The 24,954-nt window shown below is 40.5% G+C and overlaps 1 protein-coding gene and 2 long non-coding RNA genes across 4 annotated transcripts in view; 2 read left to right on the forward strand and 1 right to left on the reverse strand.

Moving 5' to 3' along the window:
- The window catches only part of TBC1D14 (TBC1 domain family member 14), a 108,638-nt gene extending 93,345 nt beyond the window's left edge, over positions 1-15,293 (reverse strand). For both annotated transcript variants that reach the window (XR_003566808.1, XM_027836171.1), the window contains exons 1-2: positions 15,194-15,293; positions 1,255-1,990 (exon numbers count right to left, since the gene is read on the reverse strand). Coding sequence is in view for 1 of the 2 variants with exons in the window: in XM_027836171.1 (XP_027691972.1) it covers positions 1,255-1,990; positions 15,194-15,233 (776 nt within the window). In the remaining variant the exon portion in view is untranslated. The remainder of the gene's footprint in view (positions 1-1,254; positions 1,991-15,193) is intronic.
- Positions 15,294-16,116: 823 nt separating this feature from the next.
- On the forward strand, positions 16,117-18,160 carry LOC114023510. Its single transcript, XR_003566810.1, has 2 exons — positions 16,117-16,251; positions 16,390-18,160. It is a non-coding gene; the product is annotated as an uncharacterized LOC114023510 (long non-coding RNA).
- Positions 18,161-20,162: 2,002 nt separating this feature from the next.
- Positions 20,163-24,954, forward strand: part of LOC114023509 — a 102,605-nt gene continuing 97,813 nt past the window's right edge. The window contains exon 1 of the long non-coding RNA XR_003566809.1: positions 20,163-21,017. This is a non-coding gene — a long non-coding RNA (uncharacterized LOC114023509). The remainder of the gene's footprint in view (positions 21,018-24,954) is intronic.

Consider the following 24,954-nt stretch of genomic DNA (forward strand, 5'->3'; position numbering starts at 1 on the left):
TTTAGAATTCCAAGACAGATAATAAAAGAAGTAACCTTAAAAAAAAAAAAAAAGAAAGAAAGACTGGGTTGTCATTTTGTTTTGTGGCTGCAATATTATCATATTGCTGACATTTTCTTTTAAAGGAAAAAACTGCTCTAATGATAGTATCTCAACCTTGTGATACACAGACTAAAATCAGCAGTGAAACTATTGTGTGGGATTTTAATTCTATGACAAGTAACAACAGTATAAATATTAATTGAAGAATTTACATTAAGTGATTGTTATTATCTTAATAAGATAAATATATAACCAATACTTCAAAACCTGTTTCTCTTTTGTTGAATTATATTTTATGGCAATTACTAATAATAAAATTAAGACAATAGACATTCTTATATGCAAAATACCACAGTGATAGTTTGCTTCTATAAATAAGAATAAAGGAGTATGAAGATAGAGTAAAACCCCATTTAACACATCATGAAGCTCTAACTGAACTGAATCTCATGGAATACAGCCCAGAATCACTCAATTTCTTTGGGCCTAATTTCCTTCATCAGTAAAACAAGAGAAATGAATTACATCTCTGAAGTCCTTCGAGCTACAAAATTCAATAATTCTACCCAAAAAAAGAAAACACCCTCTGAGCACTGAGGAAAAACTGCCAAAGAGTTTACCACTCTACACTCCAGGAGTAGGTCAGCCATGGGGCTGGCTAGTATAAATTAAGGTTACTGATTAAATTAGCTTGGTTATGTGAGACAGCCTTCAAATTTGTCCCAAGTTCTATGAGAAAGAAGATGAAAGCAATGACAATGAAGGACCATTGGGGGAAGACTGAGAATATGAGACATGATGTAGGTAGGTATAGTGGACAGTGATAGAGAAATCCACAATATCACTAACAGCGTAGGGCCCCTTGGTGCAGAAACAAAGAGGCCCACCCACCCTCAATACTCTGGGCTATAAAGAAGGTTAACCTATGTTCAATTTATTCTGCTTAATGAAATAAGAAAGTGTATAATGCATTTTAGAAAGATTTTCTTAAAAACTGTTTTGTTGCCTAAAGTGATAAACTTTAGCTAAGAAGAAACTTCACTCGTTAGCTTTTTTACCAGTGCTATATAACTGAGCCATTACTATGTACAAGCAAAGCAAAACTCAGTGATGTAAAAGTGATGTTCACCTCTTCTGACATAAAAAGACAAACTCATCTCTTTTCAGGAGTGATATTTAAAAAACCTATCAAGTATCACAAAGTTACAGTACCTTGTAAAGAAGTTAGTAAATGGTCCCAATATTTTCAACTTGCTATCCACTTCTGTTTCTTCACCACAGGCATGGAGGTTTTGATCACTGATTTCTTTTGAGGAGTTTAATGTAATATCTGAAAAATGAGTTTCATCATTCTCAAGAGTCACGATCGCACTTGAATTACTGGTGACCACCAAGTCTAAGATATCTTCATTACTAACGGATAAGGTTGTGGATAGTTCGGTACTGAGACTTGATACACTGCATACAGAGATATCATCACTTCGAGTCAGAACTTTAGAGGTGGGACTGTAGAGCTTCACTGTGTCATATCCAGTTCTTGGGAAAGTTGAAGACTTCCGTACACGATGTTCCCGTTCAGTGTTTGTAGAAAGAGGAGGTAAATAGGATGGGAGCGTGCCTGCACTCTGAAAAGTTCGATCAGGGACAATTTCTGGCTCAGATGGTTTTCTTTTGACGTTTAACACGCTGCAGTGGACAGGTTCTGGGTCCCCTATTTCCAGGGTTGGAATACCTGAATCCACTGATTTAAGGCTATGTCTATCATCTACATCACTGAGTTTCAACTTAGGTTTATAATCAGACAATGAAAGGGATCTAGGGGTCTTTACATTCAAACATTGAAGATTCTGAACATGATTGCCTGACCTCTCGTCCAGAACTTTCATCGAGCTGAAGCCATTTGTTGAAGGGGAAAGATTCCCATCAGTCATCTTGGTCCAAGAAGTAACTAGATAAAAGCGTAAGGTTAAAGAAATAAGATGAGAACACATGCAGCACCTTACCCTCTAATACAAAACCCCATTTCTTCCTCTCCTAATCATTCCCATTCCACACAAAATCCTGCACACCTGACCTTGGACTACATATATACATACATATATACCTTGGACTACAAGGTGAATCACCAACATGTATGCCCTCCTCCCTCACATGTATGGCCAGACTGAAATGCATTACCAAGAGAATACCACATTACTAATACATTTGAGACTAGTCAAATTAGACATTTTTACTCCCTGGCTATTTCCTTAGCAATCACTTTGCCAGCTGGACTACATCCTGGATGATTCCAATTTGTTTAGTTCTGGAATTCTCATTCAACAGCCCCCACTGTCCTGACTAGAGAGGGCCTCTCCTGGTCAGTTCCGGCCATGCTGTACTTGACTCTCAGACTATCTTTTCTCCAACTGCCTTTGAGATGCTCCACCCCCCTCCCCCTTCCCACTTTCTGGTTCTAGAACCATAATCAATTCAATACTGTCACTGCTAATGGAAAGAGTGCATCAACCTACTACCTACAGCTACATTCGACATCTTGTACCTTTTCAACCTAAAATCCCCTCCCATGTCACCATTCTCCTATAAGTTCTGCCTCCTTCTACTAATTTAATAGCAGATTGAGAGCAAGAACTGCCTCTGCTTTTGTACTTTTATCCCCAGTGTTTACCACAGTCCTTTGCACACAGTAAGCAATTAATAAATGCTTTTTCAATCATTCATTGTCATAACTTATAAAAAGCTATTTCTAACTCAGGAGGCCATATTTTAAAGGTATATGCAGGCTATTTTAGTGGTGAGAAAGAGTTGAAAGGATGCCAACTGGGGAATGGCTTAACAAGTTGTAGGATATGAATGAGATGGAATACTATGGTGCTATAAGAAATAATGAGGGAGGTGGTTTCAGAAAAACCTGGAAGGACTTATATGAACTGATACAAAACGAAGTGAGCAGAACTAAGAGAACAATCTTACACAGTAATAGCAATATTGTAAAGATAATCAACTATGAAAGATTAGTAATTCTGATCAATACAATGATCCACCATAACTCTACATGACTTATGATGTAAAATTCTATCCAACTCCAGATGAAGAACTGATGGTCTCAAAGTGCAGACTGAAGCATTTTTCCCTTTATTTTTCTTGGTCTTTTTTTTTACATGGCTAATGAAGATATGTTTTGCATGACTTGATATGCACGATGGGCATCATATTTCTTGTCTTCTCAATAGTTGAGGGATAGGGAGATATAGAGAGAAAAAACTTGGAGTTGAAAATAAAAATTTTAAAATAATGGTATATGCAAGAAAACTTGAGAGGTTCATAGGAGAGAAAAATCATGGGGCAGGGAATAAATAAAAAATATGGGGCAGGGAAAGTGAGAAAAAAGTGACTGAAGGAAATTAGAGGTTATAGGAATGAGTCATGGTAATAAGCATTGCTTAGCCCAAGAAAGAATACTCAAAGTTGGTAAATACAAAATACTATTATAAAGATAGTGCAATCATAAATCAGCAACTCAGGGAATGAGATCTTAGAGATCATTCAGTCCAACAGTCCTTGTATTCACGGAATTGTAAGAAAACCAATCTGATGAGTGTATGTTTGGCAGAAGTGGGAAATTATAACAGGTAGGGGACAGAGCACTTTTAAGATTGAATAGTGTTATCTCATTTGATCCTCACAACAATCCTGTGAGAAAAAGTGCTTTTACTGTCAGTACTTTATAGATAAGGAAACTAAAGCTGAGAGAGATTAAATGACTTATCCTAGGTCATCTAGTAGTAAGGGTTAGAAGCAGAAATGGAACTCATATCTTCCTGACTCCCAGTCCAGCAGTGAGATCTGGCGGGCAGAGAGGTGATGCAATGGATAGAGCACTGACCGTGAAGTCAGGAGGACATAAGTTCAAATCCGGCCTCAGACCAAACACTTGATACTTACTAGCTGTGTGACCCTGGGCAAGTCATTTAACCCTAATTGCCTAAAAAAAAAATTAAAAATAAAAAAAAAGAGAATCTGAGATCTGAGTACTGCCATGGTAGGAAACAGGGAGCTATGATGTCTCTATAGAAGGGGTTGTAGTCCTACTCCAGTCCTTCATTATGGTATAGATATAAGGCTCAAAGACTGGTTCAGTGGACTACAAGTACCAAGGTACAAAGCCTTCCAATTTACTTCTAGTGATCTGTGTCTATCCTCCAAGGGCCAGCTGAGCACAGCTGAGAGAGGCAAGTAGAGCAAGTGGGTGATGAATTTTTGTCACCACAGCAACTCATGAAGTCCCTTCACTAAACCATAGAGAAGTTACAATATGAAAGAAGATGGAGTGATGAGATCACAGATCTCTTAAGTATTAAGGTATAAGAATATTTGTGTCATGGCATTTTGGTTTGTGGTATTTGATTTTTCCCCTAAATTACAGATTCCATGAGGAAAGGCACTACCCCTTAGATATCTGTGCATAAGCCCCCACATCCTCTCAACTAGCTAGTTTTGAACATAATAAAGGTGCTTTTAAAATGGCTAAGATGAAATAAAAGTCATAATGAAAACCATGCTTTCATCTGAAACTAAACATGTCTAAAACCAAATTACTGATCTTCCTCTGCCAAGCTGATTTGACTTTCCAGCTATCCTATTTCTATTAATTGTAATGCCATTCTTAGAATCTCTAACAATTCAACAAACATCCATTGAGCTATTCAAGAAAAGTGACTAAGTTACGCATACATACATGGCAAGGAAATAAGAAACAAAAGAACTAAGAAATGCCAAAATAATCATAGCAGCACTCTATTCAGTAACACAGAACCAGAAACAAAATGAGTTATGGGATGGCTTGATTAGGGAATGGCTGAAAAAACTATGGCATATGAATGTCATGGCATATAGTCACTTAATAAGAAATGATAAATGAAGAATGTGGAGAAACATGACAAGAAATATATGGAATAATATAAAGTGAAACAAACCAAATCAAGAGAAAAATCTATGTCTACACTCTAAATGAAAAGACAACTTAAGTAGAAGCTGAATTCCAAGTAACAGAAAAACCAGTAAGGGATCCAGATACTAATGAACCATACTTCCTTCTTGATGGTAGAGGTGGGCAACTAGGAAGACAGAATACTCTATGTACTGTCAGACAGAGTTTTTGTGTCAGATATTTTTGTTTAACTGTTTCTTCCCTGTCACAAGAGAGAGTTTAATCTGGAAGGGAGGGGCAAGAAACTGTGATGTAAAGACAAATAGTAACAACATAACATTAAAATATACTTACTGAGCATCTACTACAGAGGAAGCACTAGCTCAAGGCTGAGGGAAATCTGAAAGGCATTGAAGTATGGTACCACCTTCAAGGAGCATATAAAAACTAGTAGAACAGCATTTCTCAAACTTTTGGGGATCTCTATGTTTTTAGAAATTAGTGAGGATCTCCAAAAGAGCTTTTGTTTATGTGGGTTATAACTGTCAATATTTATTGTATTAGAAATTAAAATGTCTTAGAATTATCATGAAAATAGCTCTGAAAGGGTCTCCTGCACCACAAGATATGCACACAAACAACTATAATTTGAAGTAGCATCCTACTAAGTGCACTGGGTAGGTCACAGTGACATGAGACTAGAGGGTGGGGATGAGGGAAGGAGAACTGGGAGATTAGAAAAGTAAATAGCAGACATTTAAGTAGAGTATAAAAAGTACCTAAGTAGGGGCAGCTAGGCAGTGCAGTAGATAGAGCACCAGTCCTGGAGTCAGGTGGACCTGAGTTTAAATCTGGCCTCAGACACATAACACTCACTAGCTGTGTGGCCCTGAGTAAGTCACTTAACCCCACTGCCTAGCTTAAAAAAAAAAGGGGGGGAAAGTACCTAAAATATCTAAGACAGGTACAAAGTACTAAGAGTTCAAATGAAGGCACTCCCAGGTTTGAAATTTTGTTATCTTTGATATCACTGATTTCCAGTCATCTATTACCTCTCTAATTCCCTATTCTCCATTTCCACCAATATTTCCTCAACTCAGACCTTCATTACCCTTAGATTATAGAGCCCTTCCTGCCTAGTCTCCTTACACTCAGTATTTCCCAAACCTAAGTGCCTTGAATACTACACCTAAACTGATATTTCTAAGAATTCACAACTCCCTACTTTTTTTGGGGGGGGGGGGTGAGGCAATCAGGGTTAAGTGACTTGCCCAAGGTCACACAGCTACTACTTGTCAAGTGACTGAGGCCAAATTTGAACTCAGGTCCTCCTGACTCCAAGGCCAGATTTCTATCGAGCTGCCCCAATGACTCCCTATTTTCTAACACAACCAATCCAAATACTCCTTTTGCCTAGGTTTTCCAGGCTCTTTCTCACATCTCAGGATATTAGATTCTCTCCTTTCCTTTAAGGCCCAACTCAGATGCCAGTTCTTCTGTAAAGCCTTCTCTTACCATTCTCTACTTCCTTTCTTCCTCTATGAAAGAGATCTCTCCCTCCTAAGATTTCTCAGGGCACTTTCCCTGGGTCTTACTTTTGATTTAAAGATGGAAGGAAGGAAAATGAAAACTTTTTAAGTGCCTACTATGTGCCAGGCAATGTGCTAAGCACTTCACAAATATTATCTCATGAGAGAAACTAAGACACCTGTATGGTTATCCGTTATTTATCTTGCCTGTTAGAATGGAAGCATCTTGTTAACAGGGCTTATGTCCTATCTGACTTTGTTTTGTACTTTGTACACAACAAGCATTTAATGAATATCTATTCACTTGATTTGAAATCAGTTAAGTAAGATAAGTATCTTTATCCCTGCTCTATGGAGAAGGAGACACTGGTCCATAGTCATATGGGTAGTGAGTGGAAAAGTCAGAACTTTGCAGCTAGGTGGTGCAGTGTATAGAGTACGTGGCCTGGAGTCAGAAGGACCCGAATTCAAATCTTGGCCTCTGACACTTACTAGCGGTGTGACCCTAGGCAAGTCACAAAATCCTGTTTGCCTCAGTTTGCTCATCTGTAAAATGAGCTGGAGAAGGAAATGGCAAACTACTCCAGTATCTTTGCCAAGAAGACCCCAAATGGAATCACGGATTGGACAAGACTAATCAACCAAAAAAAAAAAAAAAGAAGAAGAAGAAGTCAGGACTGAGAACCTTTCTTCAGACTTGAGGTTCAATGTTCTTTTCACCCTACAATCCTGCTTCTCAGAACAAAACCCAAATCCAATGTTATGGATAACAGCAACATAGAAAATCCTTTGAAGGTGTCCATCCATCCAAGAAACATTCACCGAGCACCTACTACAAACAAAATGCTGCTTAAGGAATACCTTAAGGAAGGTGAAGAAAATTCAATAACTACTCCAAGGAACTTATAGCCAAGTTAGCTTAAGATATACTGTACAAATATAGACAGTCTATTGTACCTAAAGCAGTTATCTCTTAACAATCTTGTACATCCCAACATGGAGAGTTTCTACTCTCAAGATGATGGTGAAAAACCTTATAGTTCAAAATTATTATTTACTGCTTTGCTCCTCAAAAGTAATGACTGGTTACACCTTTTTGTCTACCCATCAACTAGCAATGAGGTAAACAAAGTAAATTCAAAGTCAATTCTTAGATAAATGTAAATTTTATCAAAGTCTAATTTTCTGTTAACAAAAACTTCCAGGTTAAAAAAAAAAGCTTCCATACAAGAAGACTAAAAGCAAAGCCTTCAAAAGACAAAATACTGCACATCTACCTCCATTTCTTTCTGTAACTATAAATCATCACTCTGGCTCTAATGAGGATTAAGTGCTATTTAATGGCCAGAAAAAAAAGTAAATACCCTTTGTCAAATCCAGAAAGATAAGGCTTCTTCTTGGCCCCAGAAAGCAGAACTAAGATTAGTAAATAGAAATTAGAAGTAGCCAGGTTTCAGCTCAACCTAAGGAAAAACAGCTAAGCACTCAGAGCTATCCAACAATGAAAAGGGCTGCCTCCAAATCCAGTGAGTTCCTAATTGATGAAAGCCTGAATGACTTCTCAGGGACAAAACAAAGGGTTCTTAACCAGGCAATCTAAGGTTAGATTTCAAGGGATCAATGAACCTGGGGGGGGGGGGAAGTGCATTTTAATTTCAATGTAATGTCTATTCTTTGTAATCTCTATATATTTTATTTTATGAATTTAAAAACATCATTCTGAGAAGGGGTGCACAGGTTTCACCAGATTGTCAGAGGGGTCCATGCAACAAAAAAAGCTTAAGAACCCCTTGTTCAGGGGATTTGTGAGTTAAGACTAGAAGACCTTTATGACATATAGGATAGAAACTGGATTTGCAATTTCACTGGTATAAGGAATCTGAGGGTGAGGAAATTTCCTTGACCAATGCACGACATCACTTTCTTTTCAACTTCTATTCCTAGAGGGCAATCTAGAGCACAGAGAGGTTAAGTCACCTGCCCAAGGTATAATCAGTATATGTCAGATACAACATTTGAACTCCAAGGCCAGCTCTTCATGTACTAGGCCATGCTGCTTCTCATGATATGGCAGCCAAGAAACACAATGCAATCTTGGACTGCCTTAAGAAAAGTAAATTATTTAGGAAGAAGAAAGGGATTGTCTTCCTGTATTCTACCCTGATCAGACCACAACTTGAGTATGATGGTAAACTGTGGGGGTTCCATTTCAGAAATGACATTACTAAGCCAGGCATCATCCAAAGAAGAGCACCTAAAAGGTGAAACTACTGAACAGGCAGCATGGCATAACAAAAAGGGGACTGGATTGGAAGTCAAAGGACCTGAGTTCAAAACCTACCTTTCACTTACTACATGTGTTTCTGATGCCTCTTAATTCTAGTGCCTTTCCTCGGTCAATTATTTCCAATTAATCCTTTATATAGTTTGTGTTAGCATGTTGTCTCCCCCATTAGACCATGAGTTCAAGAGCAGGAGCTGTCTTTTTTTTTCCCCTTATTCATTCATTTATTTATTTATTTATTTATTTATTTAATTTTTAGGCAATTGGGATTAAGTGACTTGCCCAAGATCACACAGCTAGTAAGTGTCAAGTGTTTGGTCTAAGGTCACATTTGAACTCAGGTCCTCCTGACCTCAGGGCTGGATCCACTGCGCCACCTAGCTGCCCTGAGGAGTTGTCTTTTGCCTTTCTTTGTATCCCCCAGTGGCTTATTAGCACAGTATGTGGCACATAGTAGGTGCTTAGTAATGTTTATTAACTGACTACATGACCATGAGCAAGTAACAGTCTTTATAAGTTCTGGTTTCCTAATCTATAAAAATTTCATTCCTTCCCAATCGATTAACCTCTTCAATTCCTAATCTGCACCTTCCCTCCATGTTAGCCACACAAAGGGATTATCATACACCTGATCTCATCATCATCATAATCTACAAGTGGTTCACCTCCAGAATCCTGAATTTGACATTCCTACATCTGACCATAAGCTCCTGTTCTTCTGATCACCTCCGACCAGAGCAATGTCCAGTCACTTTGCTTCATCTTGCTTTCCTAGGTCAAACCTGCCCTGTCTTTCAAATCTTCAAAATCTCAACCCTTTAGTTAACCAGTTCAACTTTACACTGGGCTAGACTCTTTAATCCTCTCTGTCCTATGGCTGGTCATCCCTTTCCTGATCTCAACTATGGATTATTCTCTAAACCAGGGGTGGGGAACCTGGGGCCTCAAGACCACATGTGGCCCTCTAGGTCCTCAAGTACGGCCCTTTGACTGAATCCAAACTTCACAGAACAAATTCCCTTAATAAAAAGAATTTGTGCTGTTAAACAGAACATGTGTTTAGAGCCTAAACCTTGTCTTCTCTGCTTCTACTCATGTTCTACTTAACTCGGATGAAATCACACAAGCATGCTCACTAGTTCCATGACAAATTTCTCATACAATCTCAGCTGGGTTATCTTCAACTCTTTATTTCCACTCACGCCCACATCTAATAAGCTGAAAAGTGTGTCAATTCCACTTGCTCAATATCTTTTACATTTGCCCACTTCTTTCCACTCACACCACAATTACACTGTTCCAGGCCCTCATCACCTGTCACCAAGACTACTACAATAGTCTCCTAATTGGTTGCCAGACCACCAGTCTCACCCTTTTCCAAATCATCCTTCCCAAAGAAGCCAAATTGATTTTCCTCGTATCTCTGACAATGTCATAACTTTGCTTTAAAAAAAATCTTAAGTGGCTTCCCATTTCCTCCAGGATAAAACACAAACTCCTCAGTTGGCATTTAGAGCTCTTCATAATCTGACTCCAGCATATTATTCCCCCTCATTCTACACTCTAGCCAAATTTAATTTCTTGGTGTTGCTGATATACAACATTCCCTCTTATTACTGCTTTTTTTTCTTTCTTTTTTTAAGAGGCAATTGGGGTTAAGTGACTTGCCCAGAGTCACACAGCTAGTAAGTGTTCGAGGCTGTATTTGAACTCAGATCCTCCTGACTCCAAGACCAGTTGCTCTATCCACTGCACCACCTAGCTGCCCTCATAGCTGTCCTCCATTCCTAGAATTTTCTCCCTCATCTCTCCCTTTTGGAGCTCCCAAACCCCTGCAAGGTTCAGCTGCAGAACCACCTCCTTCAAGAGGCTTTTCTTAAATTCCCCCAGTCCTTAGCACCACCCCAAAATCACTGTAAATTTATTTTGGATATATACTGCATTTACTTTTCACTGAAAATGTATCTTAATGGTAGAATATAAGCTCCTTGAGAGTAGGAACTGTCCCTTTTCTGTTATTATATCACCATCTCCTACTATAGTGCTTGGCACATAGTGGCTTAATAAATATTTGTTGCTTGAAGAGAATTTATTATACAGCCTCTTAGCCTTCCCAGGCCTAATACATGATCTATGTCATAAGTAAATGAGCTGAAGATATTGGAAATGCTTAGCCTGGAGACAAGAAGACTTGAGAGAACCCTCATCCATTTGAGCTAGTTATTGTCCATATCTCTTCTTCCTTTTCTGACAAAACTCCTTGAAAAGGTCATCTACAGGGGCAGGTAAGTGGCACAGTGGATCGGGAGTCAAAGGACCTGAGTTCAAAACCTACCTTTCACTTACTACATGTGTTTCTGATGCCTCTTTATTCTAGTGCCTTTCCTCAGTCAATTGTACCTGTCAATTTTGTCTCTCACATATGCCCCCTTCTCTCCTCTGGCAGTGCCACCATCCTAGTCCAGGCCCTCAATCCCCTCACAACTGGACTGTTGAAACAGCCTTCTGGTTGGTTTCCTGGCCATAAGTCTCTTCCCACTTCAGTCCAACCTGTACTGAGCTGTCAAAAGGATCTTTCTAAAGTGCATGTCTGACCAAGACATACCCCCTACTCAATAAACTCCAGCAGCTCCCTAGGATCTTCAAGATCAAATATAAAATCCTCTGTTTGAGGCCCAGAGCCCCTCATCACCTTCCTTCCCCCACCTTTCTATACTTTCATACACATATCTGCATAAATCCCCCTGCCCCCATGAACTCTGCCACCCAGTCACAGTAGACTCCTTGTGCTCCTCAAATACTCAAGGCATTCTCCCTGGCTGTCTACTATGACTGTAATGTTCTCTCTCATCTTTGCACCCTGATTTCTGGACTTCTTTCAAGTCTCTAATTCTAGTGCCTTCCCTTCATTGATTATTTCCAAACTATCCGGTCTGTGGCCTGTTTGTACATAGTGGTTAGCATGTTTTCTCCCCCTAAGAGCACCTAGAGGGCAGGTACAGCCTATATTTGAATCTCAAGCACCTACCACAGGGCTTAATATAGAGGAGGCACATAATACATGATTACTGATAGCTGTCTTTAAGTATCTGAAGGGCTTTTACACGGAGAAGGAATTTCTTCTGCTTAGCTCTAATGCATATTTCAGGGGGTCAGTGATCTTGGATGGGAAAAATTACAGCTTTATTTTCACTAACTTCTCTAATTTAGCATTTCTTCAATTATGATTTTTTTTGATTATTCTAAAAAGGAAATCACAGAATTCACCAGAATGTCAAAGTGGACCATGACACAAACAAGGTTAAGAATTTTTGCCCTAGATAAATCAGGAGCACTAGGTTTAAGTTACAGAGAAGCAAATTTAGGTTTTATATAAGACAGCAAACCTTCTAACAAGTAGAGCTACATCAAAGTGGAACAGGTTGCCTCAGAAGAGTGGTTTTCCTTTCACTGAAGAGCTTCAAATAAAGGCTGGATACTTGTCAAGTATATTATAGAGGGAATTCTTGTTCAAGCAGGAAGTGGATTAAATAGATTATGAGATCCCTGCCAATTCTAAGACTGTGATTTTGATTCTAAAGTCTACCAGGTCTACCCTGGCCCTTTATGTTCCCTGTGGCAAACAAATCATTAAAACTAAAAGTTAACACCTCAGTTTCCAGCTCTATTAAATGCCATGGACCAGATTTTGGTAAATATGCAAAATGAAAGCCGTGAAACCAAAGCCAAGCTACCCTATCACTTGGTGGGGGAGGGGAAGGAAAAATCACTCAACAGGGTTTCAAGGGCCAAAGGTTCAAAAAGGAGGTTCTCCTCCCTGGAAGGTCTTTAAATAGAGGCTGGAAGATTTCAACTGATTTTTGTAGTGGGGATTCCTTTTGGGTACAGATTGAACAAAATGACCACTGAGTTCCTTCCCAACTGTCAAATCTGTGATTTTAACACTATTTTGAAAACACACATACATTCTTGTAAGCCTTAAAAACCCTGGAAACTTGGTTTACAATCTTTTCTTTAAACAAAACATAAAGAAAATTCATCAAGTCCTACCACCAAAGTGTAAATCAATTATACTAAGTACTGAGATAATTATCCAGATAATTCTGATTACAGAAAAACTCAACACATAAAACTTCCCTTTACCCAGTCCAGATATGGAAATGCCCACCACCACCTACCCCAAACCTGCTTTCTAATCCACATATGCAGTTTCTAGATTTAAGATGTACATTCCTACAAAGATTTGTTTCAGTTCTGTTATCTCTGGATTTCTATTCTAAAATGGAAGTTGTAGATTGCTTATTTTCTATTAGATAAGTAATCTGCTAATTTACCAAGCTAAAGTTCTATAGAAGAGTTCTTAATCTTTTATGTGTCCTGGGCCCCTTTGGCAGTCTGATACATTTGGACCCTTCTCACAGTTATATTTTTACATGTATAAAACACATAGGATTACAAAACAAACTAATTATATTGAAATACAGTTGTCAAAATAACTTTTTTTTTTAAGTTCATGGACTACAGGTTAAGAACCTCTTCTGTGATGTAAATGACATAAGAATTTTTGCTCCTGGAGTTCTTATGTGTTAATGAGGAAGTACTCAAATAGCTTCTAAAGTTTTAGCAATGTTTTCCAAAGAAGGCTAAATATTCCCCAAATCTATTTATACCATTTGCTTAACAAATCCTGTTAGCATAATGAAAATGTAATGCAAATGAAGGGCATAATTTTTTTATGGACTTAAAATTGGAGAGGGGGGGAGAATCCAAAGTAATGAGGTTTTATTGCAGCTAATGAACCTTTCCATTTGGACAGACTTGGGAAACTGGAACACAAGGAACTGGAGCTGGCTTCAGGGAGAAAAGGGGGCTCTAACAAGCCGCCCATTTTATAGTATCAGAGATTTAGACTTGAAAGGGACCTTAGAGACCATTATGTCCCATATCATCATTTTACAGACAGAAAACTGTGGCCTACGGATGTTGCCACTTGCCCAGGGTCACTCAACTTGTAAGTGGGTAGAATGTGAATCCAGGTCTTTTTCTTCCAATTTTATGTATTTTTTACTTTGAAAATAAATAATATTTTTATCTGGTTTACAAACACTGGATACAAATAAGCACCTTCATATATAATATAGATCAGGAGAGGACTGTACAAGAAAGCATGAATCTCTATTAGATTTGCTTTTGCTTCCCTTGTTAAGAATATAATAAATTCATCATGTCAATTTCTACCCTGTTCTCCTTGTCTGAGTTTCCTTCTGGCCCTCCTCTTCTGTCAGGTCAAGAATAAACTGTATTAAACATGTCAGTTTTCAAGCTGTCCTTTTTGTCTAGGTTCTATGAACCCTGGTCTAATTAACGTATCATAAGCTGTCCTGCTTATCTGGGATTTCTTCTGGCCTTTCTCTGTTTAGGGAGGTAGAAGTGGGGGTGGGGGTGGGGATGTCTATTCACCATGTCATTTTCCGAGCTATCCAGCTCATGTGAGATTCCTTCTGACATTCTACCTATGAACCTTGTCTACTCAACATATCACTTTCCAAACTATCCTATTTGTCTAGGACTAGGTTTTCTTCTGGCTTTCTTTCTGTGAACCTTGGTCTATTCAACATGGCACATGCTATCCTGCCTGTCTAGGATTCCTTTGGGCTTTCTGTCTCTAAGGGGAAGAAGGGCAGTAATCTCTTTAGCATATCAGTTTCCAAGCCATCCAGCTTATCCAGGATTCCCTCTGGCCTTCCTTCTTGGTCAACCCCAGGGATCTATTGACCACATCACCTTCCAGGCTATCTTGTTCATCTAAGATTCCTTCTCTGGGGTGGGGGGTGGGGGGAAGATCTGTTCACCAAGTCACTTCCAAGCTATTCTGCTCATCTGGGATTCTTCCTGGTGTTCCATCTATGAACCTTGGGCTACTAACTCCAGGTGTCACTTTACAAGCTGATCTGCTCGTCTGGGATTCCTTCTGGCCTTCTGGCTCGGGGGGGGGGGGGGGGGGGGGGGGGCGGTGAAGTCTGTTACCCACGTCACTTTCCAAATTATCCCGCTTATCTGAGATTCCTTCCAGCATTCCATCTACGAACCCTGCTCTACTCCACATATTACTTTCCAAACTGTCCTGTTTCTCTGAGATTCCTTCTGTCTCTATGAAGGGGGGAAGTCTGTTAACATGTCACTTTCCAAGCTATCCTGCTCATCTGCGATTCCTCCTGGCGTTGCATCTATGAACCCTGGTCTACACCACAGGCCACCTTCCATGCCGTCCTGCTGCTCTGCCTTCACCTCCAGTGCCCGCCACCGCAGCCCGCTTCCCCATCTCCATTTGGGGGGACACAAACTTTTTCGCTCAGTGAATCCACGGAGAGCCCCGGGGGGCGTCCCCGGCGGGCGCGGGGGCTTTACCTGGGAAGCCGGGCCCCGCACTGCCCTCCGGCTCGGCCATCAACCCTCCAGGCTCCCTCGTCTAGCGGCTGTTGCTGTGGCTACCAGGGCCGGGAAGCGGCGGCGGCGAAGGCAGCAGGTGGCGGAGGCGGCCGCAGCAGCGGCAGCAGCAGCCGGGGGGCGAGTCCATTCTCTTCTCCCCTCCGGGCCCGCTCGGGGCGGCCGGCCGGCCTCCCCGCCCCTCACCCTCCGGCTGGACCCCGAGGCTGCTCAACCGCCATCCTCCGGGGGCTGGGGGCGAGCCCCGAGCAACTTCTTAGGGAATTTTAAAAGAGAGAGGGAGAGAGAGGGAAGGTGGAAGAAGGGGGTGAGGGGGTGCAAGAGGGGGAGGAGCAGGAGCAGCGGCCCCCCGGGCTGCCCCGGGGCGGGAGAAGGAAGCGCGCGGCAGGTGCGCCCGCCCGGCAGCCCGCGGGGTTGCAGGAACGACCCCGAGCTCCCTCAGCTCCCGCCTCCCCCCGCGGCTGCAGCTGCAGCGGCTACCTCAACCGAGCGCTCCTCCCTCCGCGGCTCTTCCCCGAACGCCTCTCCCCCGCCCCTGCTCGGTGGAAACCTTTCCCACTGGCCAGCCGGCTTGGGGGCGGCGACTGCCTCTGGCCCCGCCCCAGCACTACGCGAGCAGCTACTTTTCCTCTCCCTCCTTTTTCCCCACCCTCTCTCCTCCCTCGCCCCGCCCCGCCAATCCTGCGCCGGCGGGGCGCGGAAGGCCGACTGCGCCTCTGGGAACGGCGAAGCGCGAAGATCCGAGCGGAAGACCGCGGCGCGGCTCGCCCGCCCCTCCCCCCTTCCTGAGCCCCTGCGCCGCCCGGGCCTGCAGGAGGCGGGCGAAGACGTGTTCCCCGCCCCCTTGCTTACCTGAACTGTTCCACCGGCAGCCATCTTGAGCGCCCGAGGCGGGGGAGGGGGAAGGAGGAGAAGGTGTGCGAGGCGGAGCTCGAGCCCAGGCGAGGGGAGTCGAGAAGCCGAGCGCATCGATCGTGCTCACCTAAGCTAGGGGAGCGTGTGCCGGGGCAGAGGGACAGGTATGGCTTGCTGACCCATGGGGAGGGAGAAGGGATTAAGGGAGAAGAGAGACAGTGGATGTGGTTTTGCATGCTGGCTACCCGAATTACCTGTGTAATTCATCTTCCTGAGCCTCAGTGTCCTTTTCTGTAAAACAGGGATGATAATAGAATCACCGGACCTCATCCAACAGGAATCCTTTCAGCTTTATCTCCCCCCTCCAAAAAAAAATACTAAAGCAGCCGTCTACTGAAGACTCCTTCCCTCCTCCTCCGGAAGAAGCCCGTTCACAATCAAGCAGGAAGCATTTATTAAGCGCCTACTGTGTGCCCAGCGCTGTGCTAATCGCCCAAGGGCAAGAGGGTCCCTGCGCTCTGGGAACTCAAGGTGTTATCCACAAAACAAATGTCTGTATTATCATAGTGCATATAGAGTTGAATATCTGATGGGGGAGAAAACACGCAAACAACTATGCACAAAGAAGATATGTACAAGCCAGTGCAAGGAAAGTGGGGAGAGAGAGAGAGATGGACAGGCAGGTACATAGATGGAAATAGGTAGATGTGGACATAGATATAGATCGGTAGAAACAGAGATGGACAGGTAGGTAGGTAGACAGGTACATAGGTAGAGACACAGATAAAAATAGACAATAGAGATAGAAAGAAAGAACTATTAAGTGCTTGCCACGTTCCAGGCATCATACTAGTTTTATCTCAACATGAAACTGCCTTTGGCTTCTCAGGCACCTTACAAAACTGCTCCCAGTTCTGCCCTCAGGGGCCAAGCTGGATGAATCTAATCCCATATGATTCCACATGACAGCCTTTCAATATTTGAATACAGCTGTCCTATGCCCCCCTAAATCTTCTCTTTTTTTCATTCTTGCACTACTCACTTGACTTTTGGTAGGAAACTGTTTCCTAAACTTAAAAGGGCTTGGGGTTACTGGAGAGAATAGGAATGCCATATCATCATTACCTCTTTTATAGGACTTAGAGCTGAAAAAGTCCATAAAGATCATCAAGGCCAGACGTTTTTTTTTGGTAGTGAATCTTTTTGTCAGTCTGATAAAACCTATGGACTTTCTCACAATAATGTTTTTAAATGCATAAAATAAAATAAAATAAAATAAAAAATGCATAAAATAAAATACATAGGATTACAAAGCAAATGAATTGTAATTAGTTAGCAAAAAGACTTTTTTTAATTTTAAAAAACAAGTTCATGGGCCCCAGGTTAAAAATGAATTTAAAACCCAAAGGAACTTTAAAAAGTCACTCCCTAGCTCAGTCTCAGCTTCCATATCTATAAAATGGTGGGGAGGGACCTATACAAACATTCCTTACTTCTCAAGGTTCTTGTAGAAAAGTTATTTGTAAACCATATAGTACGATAGAAATTTGAGTTGTCTTTTTACTACATGTTGAGTTTTTTCTGTTTTTTACCTGGAACCAGGTATCCACCACACTTCTCAACTCCAGGCTCTAAACCGAGCTGCATTATGAGTAAGCCCCAACCAATTGCCAACTGCCTTTATATGTTGTGTTCCCTCCATTAATAATAGAAGCTCCCTGACATGGCGGACTGTCTTACTTGTATTTGTGTCCCCAATACATAGCACAGTTCCTGCCTGGCACACAGTCAATTCTCAGTAATTGTTTTATCTGTCTATCTACAAGAGAAGTTCTTCTGCCTCAACTTTAGGGTAGTGGTTAGCAATAGTCTGGGAGTAAGGAAGTCATAGTTTGAAGTCCTTCCTCTAACATTGACTCTGGGAACCTGCCTGGCAAGTCACTTAACCTCCTAGTGCCACAACTCTCTAAGCCCTTAAATTGAAGAACCAAGTGCTGTTCTCCATTGCTAAAGGGAATTCTTCACCTGGAGCTCCCTATACCAATAAAATCACAAGTATGGTTAAAAAAAATACCTTTAGTGTATTCCCCAACTCACCCATTAATCATGGGATGGAGATTCTTAATTTTTAGAACACAATGCTTGGATTTTCATTTTTCTTGTTAAATTAATAAAGCATATGTGTGTGTGTGCATATATGTATGTGTATATCTAGAGAGACCAAGTGTGTATATATATGTATACACACACATACACAGAGGATGCCCATTTATGTATGAGCATCCAAAAGTAAGCAGAAAAAGCCTCAAAGTAGCTAAAATTGCTGTCATAAAACCCATGTGCCTTTATTTCCATCAGGAGTCTTTATTCCCTCCTTCACTATTTACTGACTCTTAACTTATGGACAATTCTAAGGAGCACAAGCAGGGTATTCTGTTTTCCAAGTCCATAGTAGAGGAAATGCAGCAGATTATTGAGGGGTGGGTAGGAGAGGATCCAGGGGAAAAGAATTCTAAAAGCAGATACACCGATGACAACAAGAAGTGACATCTGTTGCAAAGAAACATGATTTATTAATGAGCACTTGAAACTCTGCAAGCTCTCTAATAATAAGAGGAAAATCAGGCATAGTCAGGAAGCTATGAGATCCAGTTGTGCAGCTAGCTTTGTGACCCTGGGCAAATTACCTGTTCCTGCTGCCTCAGGCAACTTTCCTAAAATTATACATTACCGACAGATTGTTACTCTGCATTCATGGGGGCAGTTTCCATACGGTAAATTTTCACCTTGGATGATTACAGGTGCAGGCCCCCCTACCCCTCAAAAACATAATGGAAACACAAAGTTGAACAACTGAGGCATCACCTTACACTCTTTCAAAGTAGTAGAGGTAGTTCTGTACTTGGATACTTCGAGGTTTCTTCATAGTGGGCACTCCCTCCACTGGTACAGGTTTACATTTTCTCTGAATTGGGAGGTAGAGCATCCACCACCCTGAGGCCAGTATGTCGGTGATCTTCCTCAGGTTAGCTAGTCACATGATGGTTTAAGATTATCAAATTCGATGTTGGTGAGGTTCTGGGCAAACAGGCATGCTCTTCCTCTGCTAGCAGCCCAGTGAATTGGTACAATCTGCATTTATATTAACAAGTCATAGCAGCTTAATTTGTAAGGATAAAAAAGAAAAAAAGTGGAAGAAACTCATGTGTCCAAAATGGGGGAATAACTGAACAAAGTGTCATATGTATAGAGTCACAAGATGTTTGTGTGGGAAGGAACTTCTGTGAGATGTAATCCAACTCCCCCATTTAGATGAGGAAACAAAGACCCACCGTGGGGAAAGAGACTGACTCAGTCATACAGATAATAAAATACCAACTTTAATGGAATATTATTGTACCATAAAAAGACAAATATGAAGCACATGAAGAAATATGAAAAGAAATGACATGATGAAAACTTCTAGGATCAGTAATATGCATGACTATAGTTATGTAAAAAAGCAGAAAAATCTGATAATGTATACAAATGATTTTTTTTGAGAAATGCTTTCTGATTTAAGAAAGTTAATAAACATTTTAAAAGCAAATTACACGGAATACTACTGTGCTATGATGAGCAGTCAGATTTCATAAATGATTAGCAATCAGACTTCAGAAAAACCTGGAAAGGTTTGTGAAGTGATGCTGAGTGAAGTGAGCAGAACCAGGAGAACGTTGTACACAGTAACAGCCACGTTGTGGGATGACTAACTTTGATAGACTTAGCCCTTCTCAGCAATGCAAGGATCTAAGACATCTCCAAAAGTTTCACGATAGAAAATGCTATCCACATCCAGAGAAAGAACTATGGAGTTTGAATGCAGATCGAAGCATACTATTTGCTCTTTTTTTTCCTTCTGTTTTGTTTTGTTTTCTCTTTCTTGTAGTTCCTCTTATTGGTTCTAATTCTTCCTTACAATATGACTAATGTGAAAATATGTTTAATAGGAATGTATATGTATAGCCTATATCAGATTGCGTGCTGAATTGGGGAGGGAAGTGAGGAGAGAGGGGAAGAAAAATTTAAACCTCAAAAGCTTACAGAAGTGATTGTTGATAACTCAAATTAATTTTTAAAAAATGCCAAAAAAATCCCTAAAAAACAAATTACAGATAGTTCAGAGTTTATGTTTTAGGTGCGATTTTTTTTATTTTCTTTGGATACTTGTATTTATAGTTATTAAATTAACAATTTTTAAAGAACCAAGTGACTCCTAAAAGCTAGGCATGTAAAAAAGAAAATTTAAAGAAAAATAAGAAAAGTTCAGCATAGTGGAGCCATCTAGCATCAAGGTAATTACTTGCATGCCTCAGGAGCCTCAGAGGGTACATAATACTTACTCAAATTGAATATCTGAGTCAAGGGAAAAAAATTAAATTATGTTCAGTTCAAAAGCTTTGACATCAAAAGCAGTGAACTTCAGTTGTTGATTTCCCCTCACAGTAGGATGCTTGCTGGTGATTAGGACAATTAATGGGGCCTGAGGGAAAAAACGGGTGGGGAAAAGAAGGGTGTGGTCCAAGTCTTGCTAGGAAAGATAACCAGGGCTTCAAACCTGGCTTGTAGAAGCTCCTGGGTAAACAAAAGCAAAAATTTACCTAGGAGACTTCATGAACCTTATAATTTGGGGTTGAAGCAAAATAGCCGAGAAGCAAGAAAAGATAGTAAGACATTTATAGAGAGATTTCAATGTTTGCAAAGTGCTTTACATAGATGTTTATTTGATCCTCGAAACAACCAATTCATTATAAAGACCAAATCCTAAGTCTAGAAGCTAGAAGCGACCTCAGACATCATCTGCTCCAACCTTCTAATTTTGCAGATGAGGAAACAGTCGGGAGGAACTGGAAAGAGGAAGCCCCAAACTTCCTTAAAGAAAGTCCCAGAGGTAAATATCATTGTGAGGGCCCAATCCGGTAAGCCTGTAATGGGGGATAGTTGGAGAACTGAGAAAGGGGAGAAGAAAAAAAGAATCAATGATCCCCGGTTCTTGTATGCAAATAGGTAAAAGATAAGGGGAAGTAATGTAAACATCATTATTTCCCCTTTACAGATGAAGAAACACACTTAGAGAGTTGAAATGACTTGTCCAAAGTCACACGGCATGTGGCAGGTTCAAAAGTCTTTCTAATTTCAGATCCATTATTCTTTTCAATGCATTTAATCCTGAGCTCACTAAGGATGCTGGGCCAAAAAAAGAGAGAGAGACCACATAGTGTGATTTTTGCCATAAATTACACTCCTCTAAGGATAGCTCCTTGCGAAAGTGCTTCCACTTTGTTATTCCACAATTCCAGTCCCTTCCAGAATCTCCAGGTGCCAGTCATGGTTGGACTCAAGTACCATTTAATCATTAACAGTTGATAAATATTGTTGATTTGCATAATTTAAAATCAAATTGCTCTACTTCAATATTCCAAAAATCCATGATTTCTGAGGATGTGAGTACTCCCTCCCCTTCATAAAATGCAAACTCTGTATTCTATAGTAGTTGATTTGATGAATTCCTATGGCCTTAATTATCTACATTTCATCATTTGATGGCCACCATCTGGTGAGATACCTCTTCTAACAAAACTATTTTAGTCTGTGGATGACAGGCATGATACAGTCTATTGCTAACCCTTCTCTGCTTGGTTAGGTATGCCCAAGTTAGTGCCTGGCCTTTGAGAAGTCAGAGTCACTTCCAAACCGTGGTCAGCCATTAGAGGAAGACTTTCAGGCAATAGCTAATTATTATTTCCATACTTGGATGAATCAATGAGATCTTTGATATAGGTGTTTCCTGCACCAGAAGAGAAATCTATCAAGCCTCATTCTGTGTGTCCTCCCATGAGTCCTCCACAGGAAGGACCATTCCTCTAGATACCTTTATGTTGCGTTGGTAGAAATGAAGCACAAGTACTGTCCATCATTTTTCATTTGTTCTTACTGTATGACAGGTTCATTTTCTTTTCAGGTCTTACTGTGTATTTCTTTAACAATATCATTTATGCCACCTTTTTCTCACAATTCTTTGTTGACCATGTGCTGCAGCTCACTCTTGCCCATTTGACTTCTCTTTGTCCTTTGATCTGTGGTTTTGATTCTTCAGAGATGGTGGCCTGCCATGCTCCATAAACATACAGCATCACTGGGAAAAAAAATATTGGTATTAAAAAGGAGGACGTTTCAGAAAGAACCTTGGAGTCAGTAAAAATAGTATATCATTTCCCAAAGACAATCTAGCTCACAATATCCTCTTGCCATTCAATTACTGTTTCAATTTGTTCTCTATAACATATAGATAAGGCAGAACTGGCCAATGAAAGCACAGTCCCTAAGAGAATGTGCAAAATATGCCTAATGCATTCACCATCATGGGTGTTTAGTGAGCCTACTTCCAGGTACATATTAATTGGCCAGCCTTCTATTTCATGTAGCTTGATGGAATTTCCCTAACACTCTCTACGCAACTAAATTCCATAGCCTCGACAATAGGTCTTCATCCAATTTTTTCTCAATGAGTACTTATACCAAACTCCTTTGGCTGTTCACAAAACTAGAGCTGGAAGGGATCTCAGAAGACATCTAATCCAACACTCTTATTTTATAGATAAGGAAACTGAGGCCAAAGGAGGCTAAGGGACTTGACCAAGATTAAGATAGAAAGTGTTAGAGGAACCTGGGTCCTTTGACTCCAAAGCCAGTGCTCTTTCCACTTGTCCATGTTATCTATCTCATTTAACAGGTTCTGCTTTACAATATGCCCCCTAACCGTTATGAGTAAATGATAACATGTGTTCTGCCAGTTGTATGCCAGCTTGTAATAGCTTGAGAGAAACTGTTAAATTTTCAATGTGAGCATTTACATCTCGGAAATCGACAAACTCTATACATCAGTGCAGGATTTGTTGTTTGGTTGATTGTTTAGACTTAAGAAAGTAACTAAGTAAATCTTAATAATGAAGATTAAAGTTAAAAGTATGTTGAGTTTTTTGAGAGCTGGTTGTTAAACATTTACTAGCATACCCTGGTTCTGATCTTCATAAGCTAATTTTTTTTCTACGTAAAATGTTGGTTACCAGCTGTACTATATTAACTTCAGCCTACAGTGATAGAGCTAAACATGTTCTATATAAGAACTTTGACTAAATGGTTAGAATTCTGTAAAGAATCAGGCTTTTAGAGAGTAGGGTCCCTGCTACCTCTAAGATTCTATGATTGGTAGTCCACAGTTTTCATTTGGAATGACTTTAACTAGAAAACCATCAGAAAATCATTACAATTTGCTTCTTATATTCTAGATATGAATATGTGGATGACCATGTAGAGATCCTCCAAGATGTTTTCTAGACATAGGAAAAACTTCAGGTAAATGAAAACTATATTGTAGCACTCCTTCCCAAGGCTGACTGAGAATCTTTTTTGTTGTAGCTTAACCTGATTTTACGTAACCACCAAGTAATCTGTTGTCTAAAACTCTTCCTTCCCAAAGCAGTAAACAATTGTGTGTTACCTAAATTATCCTCCCCCAACTCATTCAGATATTAGCCTTTTCTATTTCTTAATGTAGTCCCCAAGACCAAAGTATAAACTTCTACATTATTATACATCTGCAAACTAAATTCCTTGTGGCTTTTAGCATTTTTAAATCCCATTTTACCATGGTAAGACCACAAGGGCCTGGATTTCTTTCCATTGCAGTTATGGGTCATACCGAGACATGTATACACTGCAAACATGTATACACTGCAAAAAAGGTACCTTAGTAATACACACTCACTGCATTTAACTTATGGTTGTTGACTTTAAAAATCATTTGTATAAGTTGCCCTCTGGCCTAATTAGAGAAAATTGAGGCCTGGCAACTCCTGGGAATGTAGGGAAGGAGGGCCTATTTCTACAGAAGGCTACAAGAAACCAAGGGTGAAGTAAGCGACAGTTCAAGGGTGCCTAGATAAGAGCATACACATTAGCATGAAAAAAATAAAATAAAATAAAACCTTGGTTAGAAAGAACCTGTCACTCTCTCTGAAGTTATCAAGGTACTAGTGTTCCCAGCGAAAGTAGGTGAAAGTATCTTCTCTTTTAGGGAAGATAATTACATGAATCAATTAGCAGGCATTTAAGTGTCTATTCTGTGCAAGGCTTTGTATCCCAGGCAATGAAGATACAAAGAAAAAGCAGAAATAGTCCATGATCTCAGGAATCTTATGTTCTCCCAGAAGAGACTATAAGTTCTTAATTGAAACATACAAGATACAGAGAGAGTAGATGGAAGTTAACATTTAGAAGGGAAGACATATGGAGGAAAATGAGTGTGGGGCACTGGGAAATACCTCCTGCTGAAAGCAGCATTTGACCTGAGGCATGAAGGAAGCTAGAGATTCTAAGAGGTGGAGGTATAAAGGAAGAGCATTCCAAGTACAGGTAACCGCCGGTGAAAATGCATGGACATTCGGAGATGGAATGTAAGAGGAAAAGAAAGTAGGCCAATATAGATAGATTATACACTACCTGGATGGGAAGGAAGGGAGGGAAGAAGAGAGAGCGGAAAGGAAGAAGGGAAGGAAAATAGGAAGGAAGGCAGGAAGAAAGGAAGAGAGGGAGGGAGGGAGGGAGGGAGGGAAGAAGGGAGGAAAGAAGGAAAAAGCATTTATTAGGTACCTACTATGTGCCAGGAATTGTGCTAAGTGCTTTAAGAATATTGTCATTTGATCCTCACAGCATCGCTGGGAGGTGGTGCTATTTTTATCCCCATTTTACAGTTAAGGAAACTGAGGCAGACAGAAGTTAAGTGGTTTGCTCAAGGTTATACAGTTAGTAAACTCAGGTCTTCCTGA

The sequence above is a fragment of the Vombatus ursinus genome, unplaced genomic scaffold, assembly GCF_900497805.2.
Source record: "Vombatus ursinus unplaced genomic scaffold, bare-nosed wombat genome assembly UNPS02014818.1, whole genome shotgun sequence".
Classification (NCBI taxonomy): Eukaryota; Metazoa; Chordata; class Mammalia; order Diprotodontia; family Vombatidae; genus Vombatus; species Vombatus ursinus.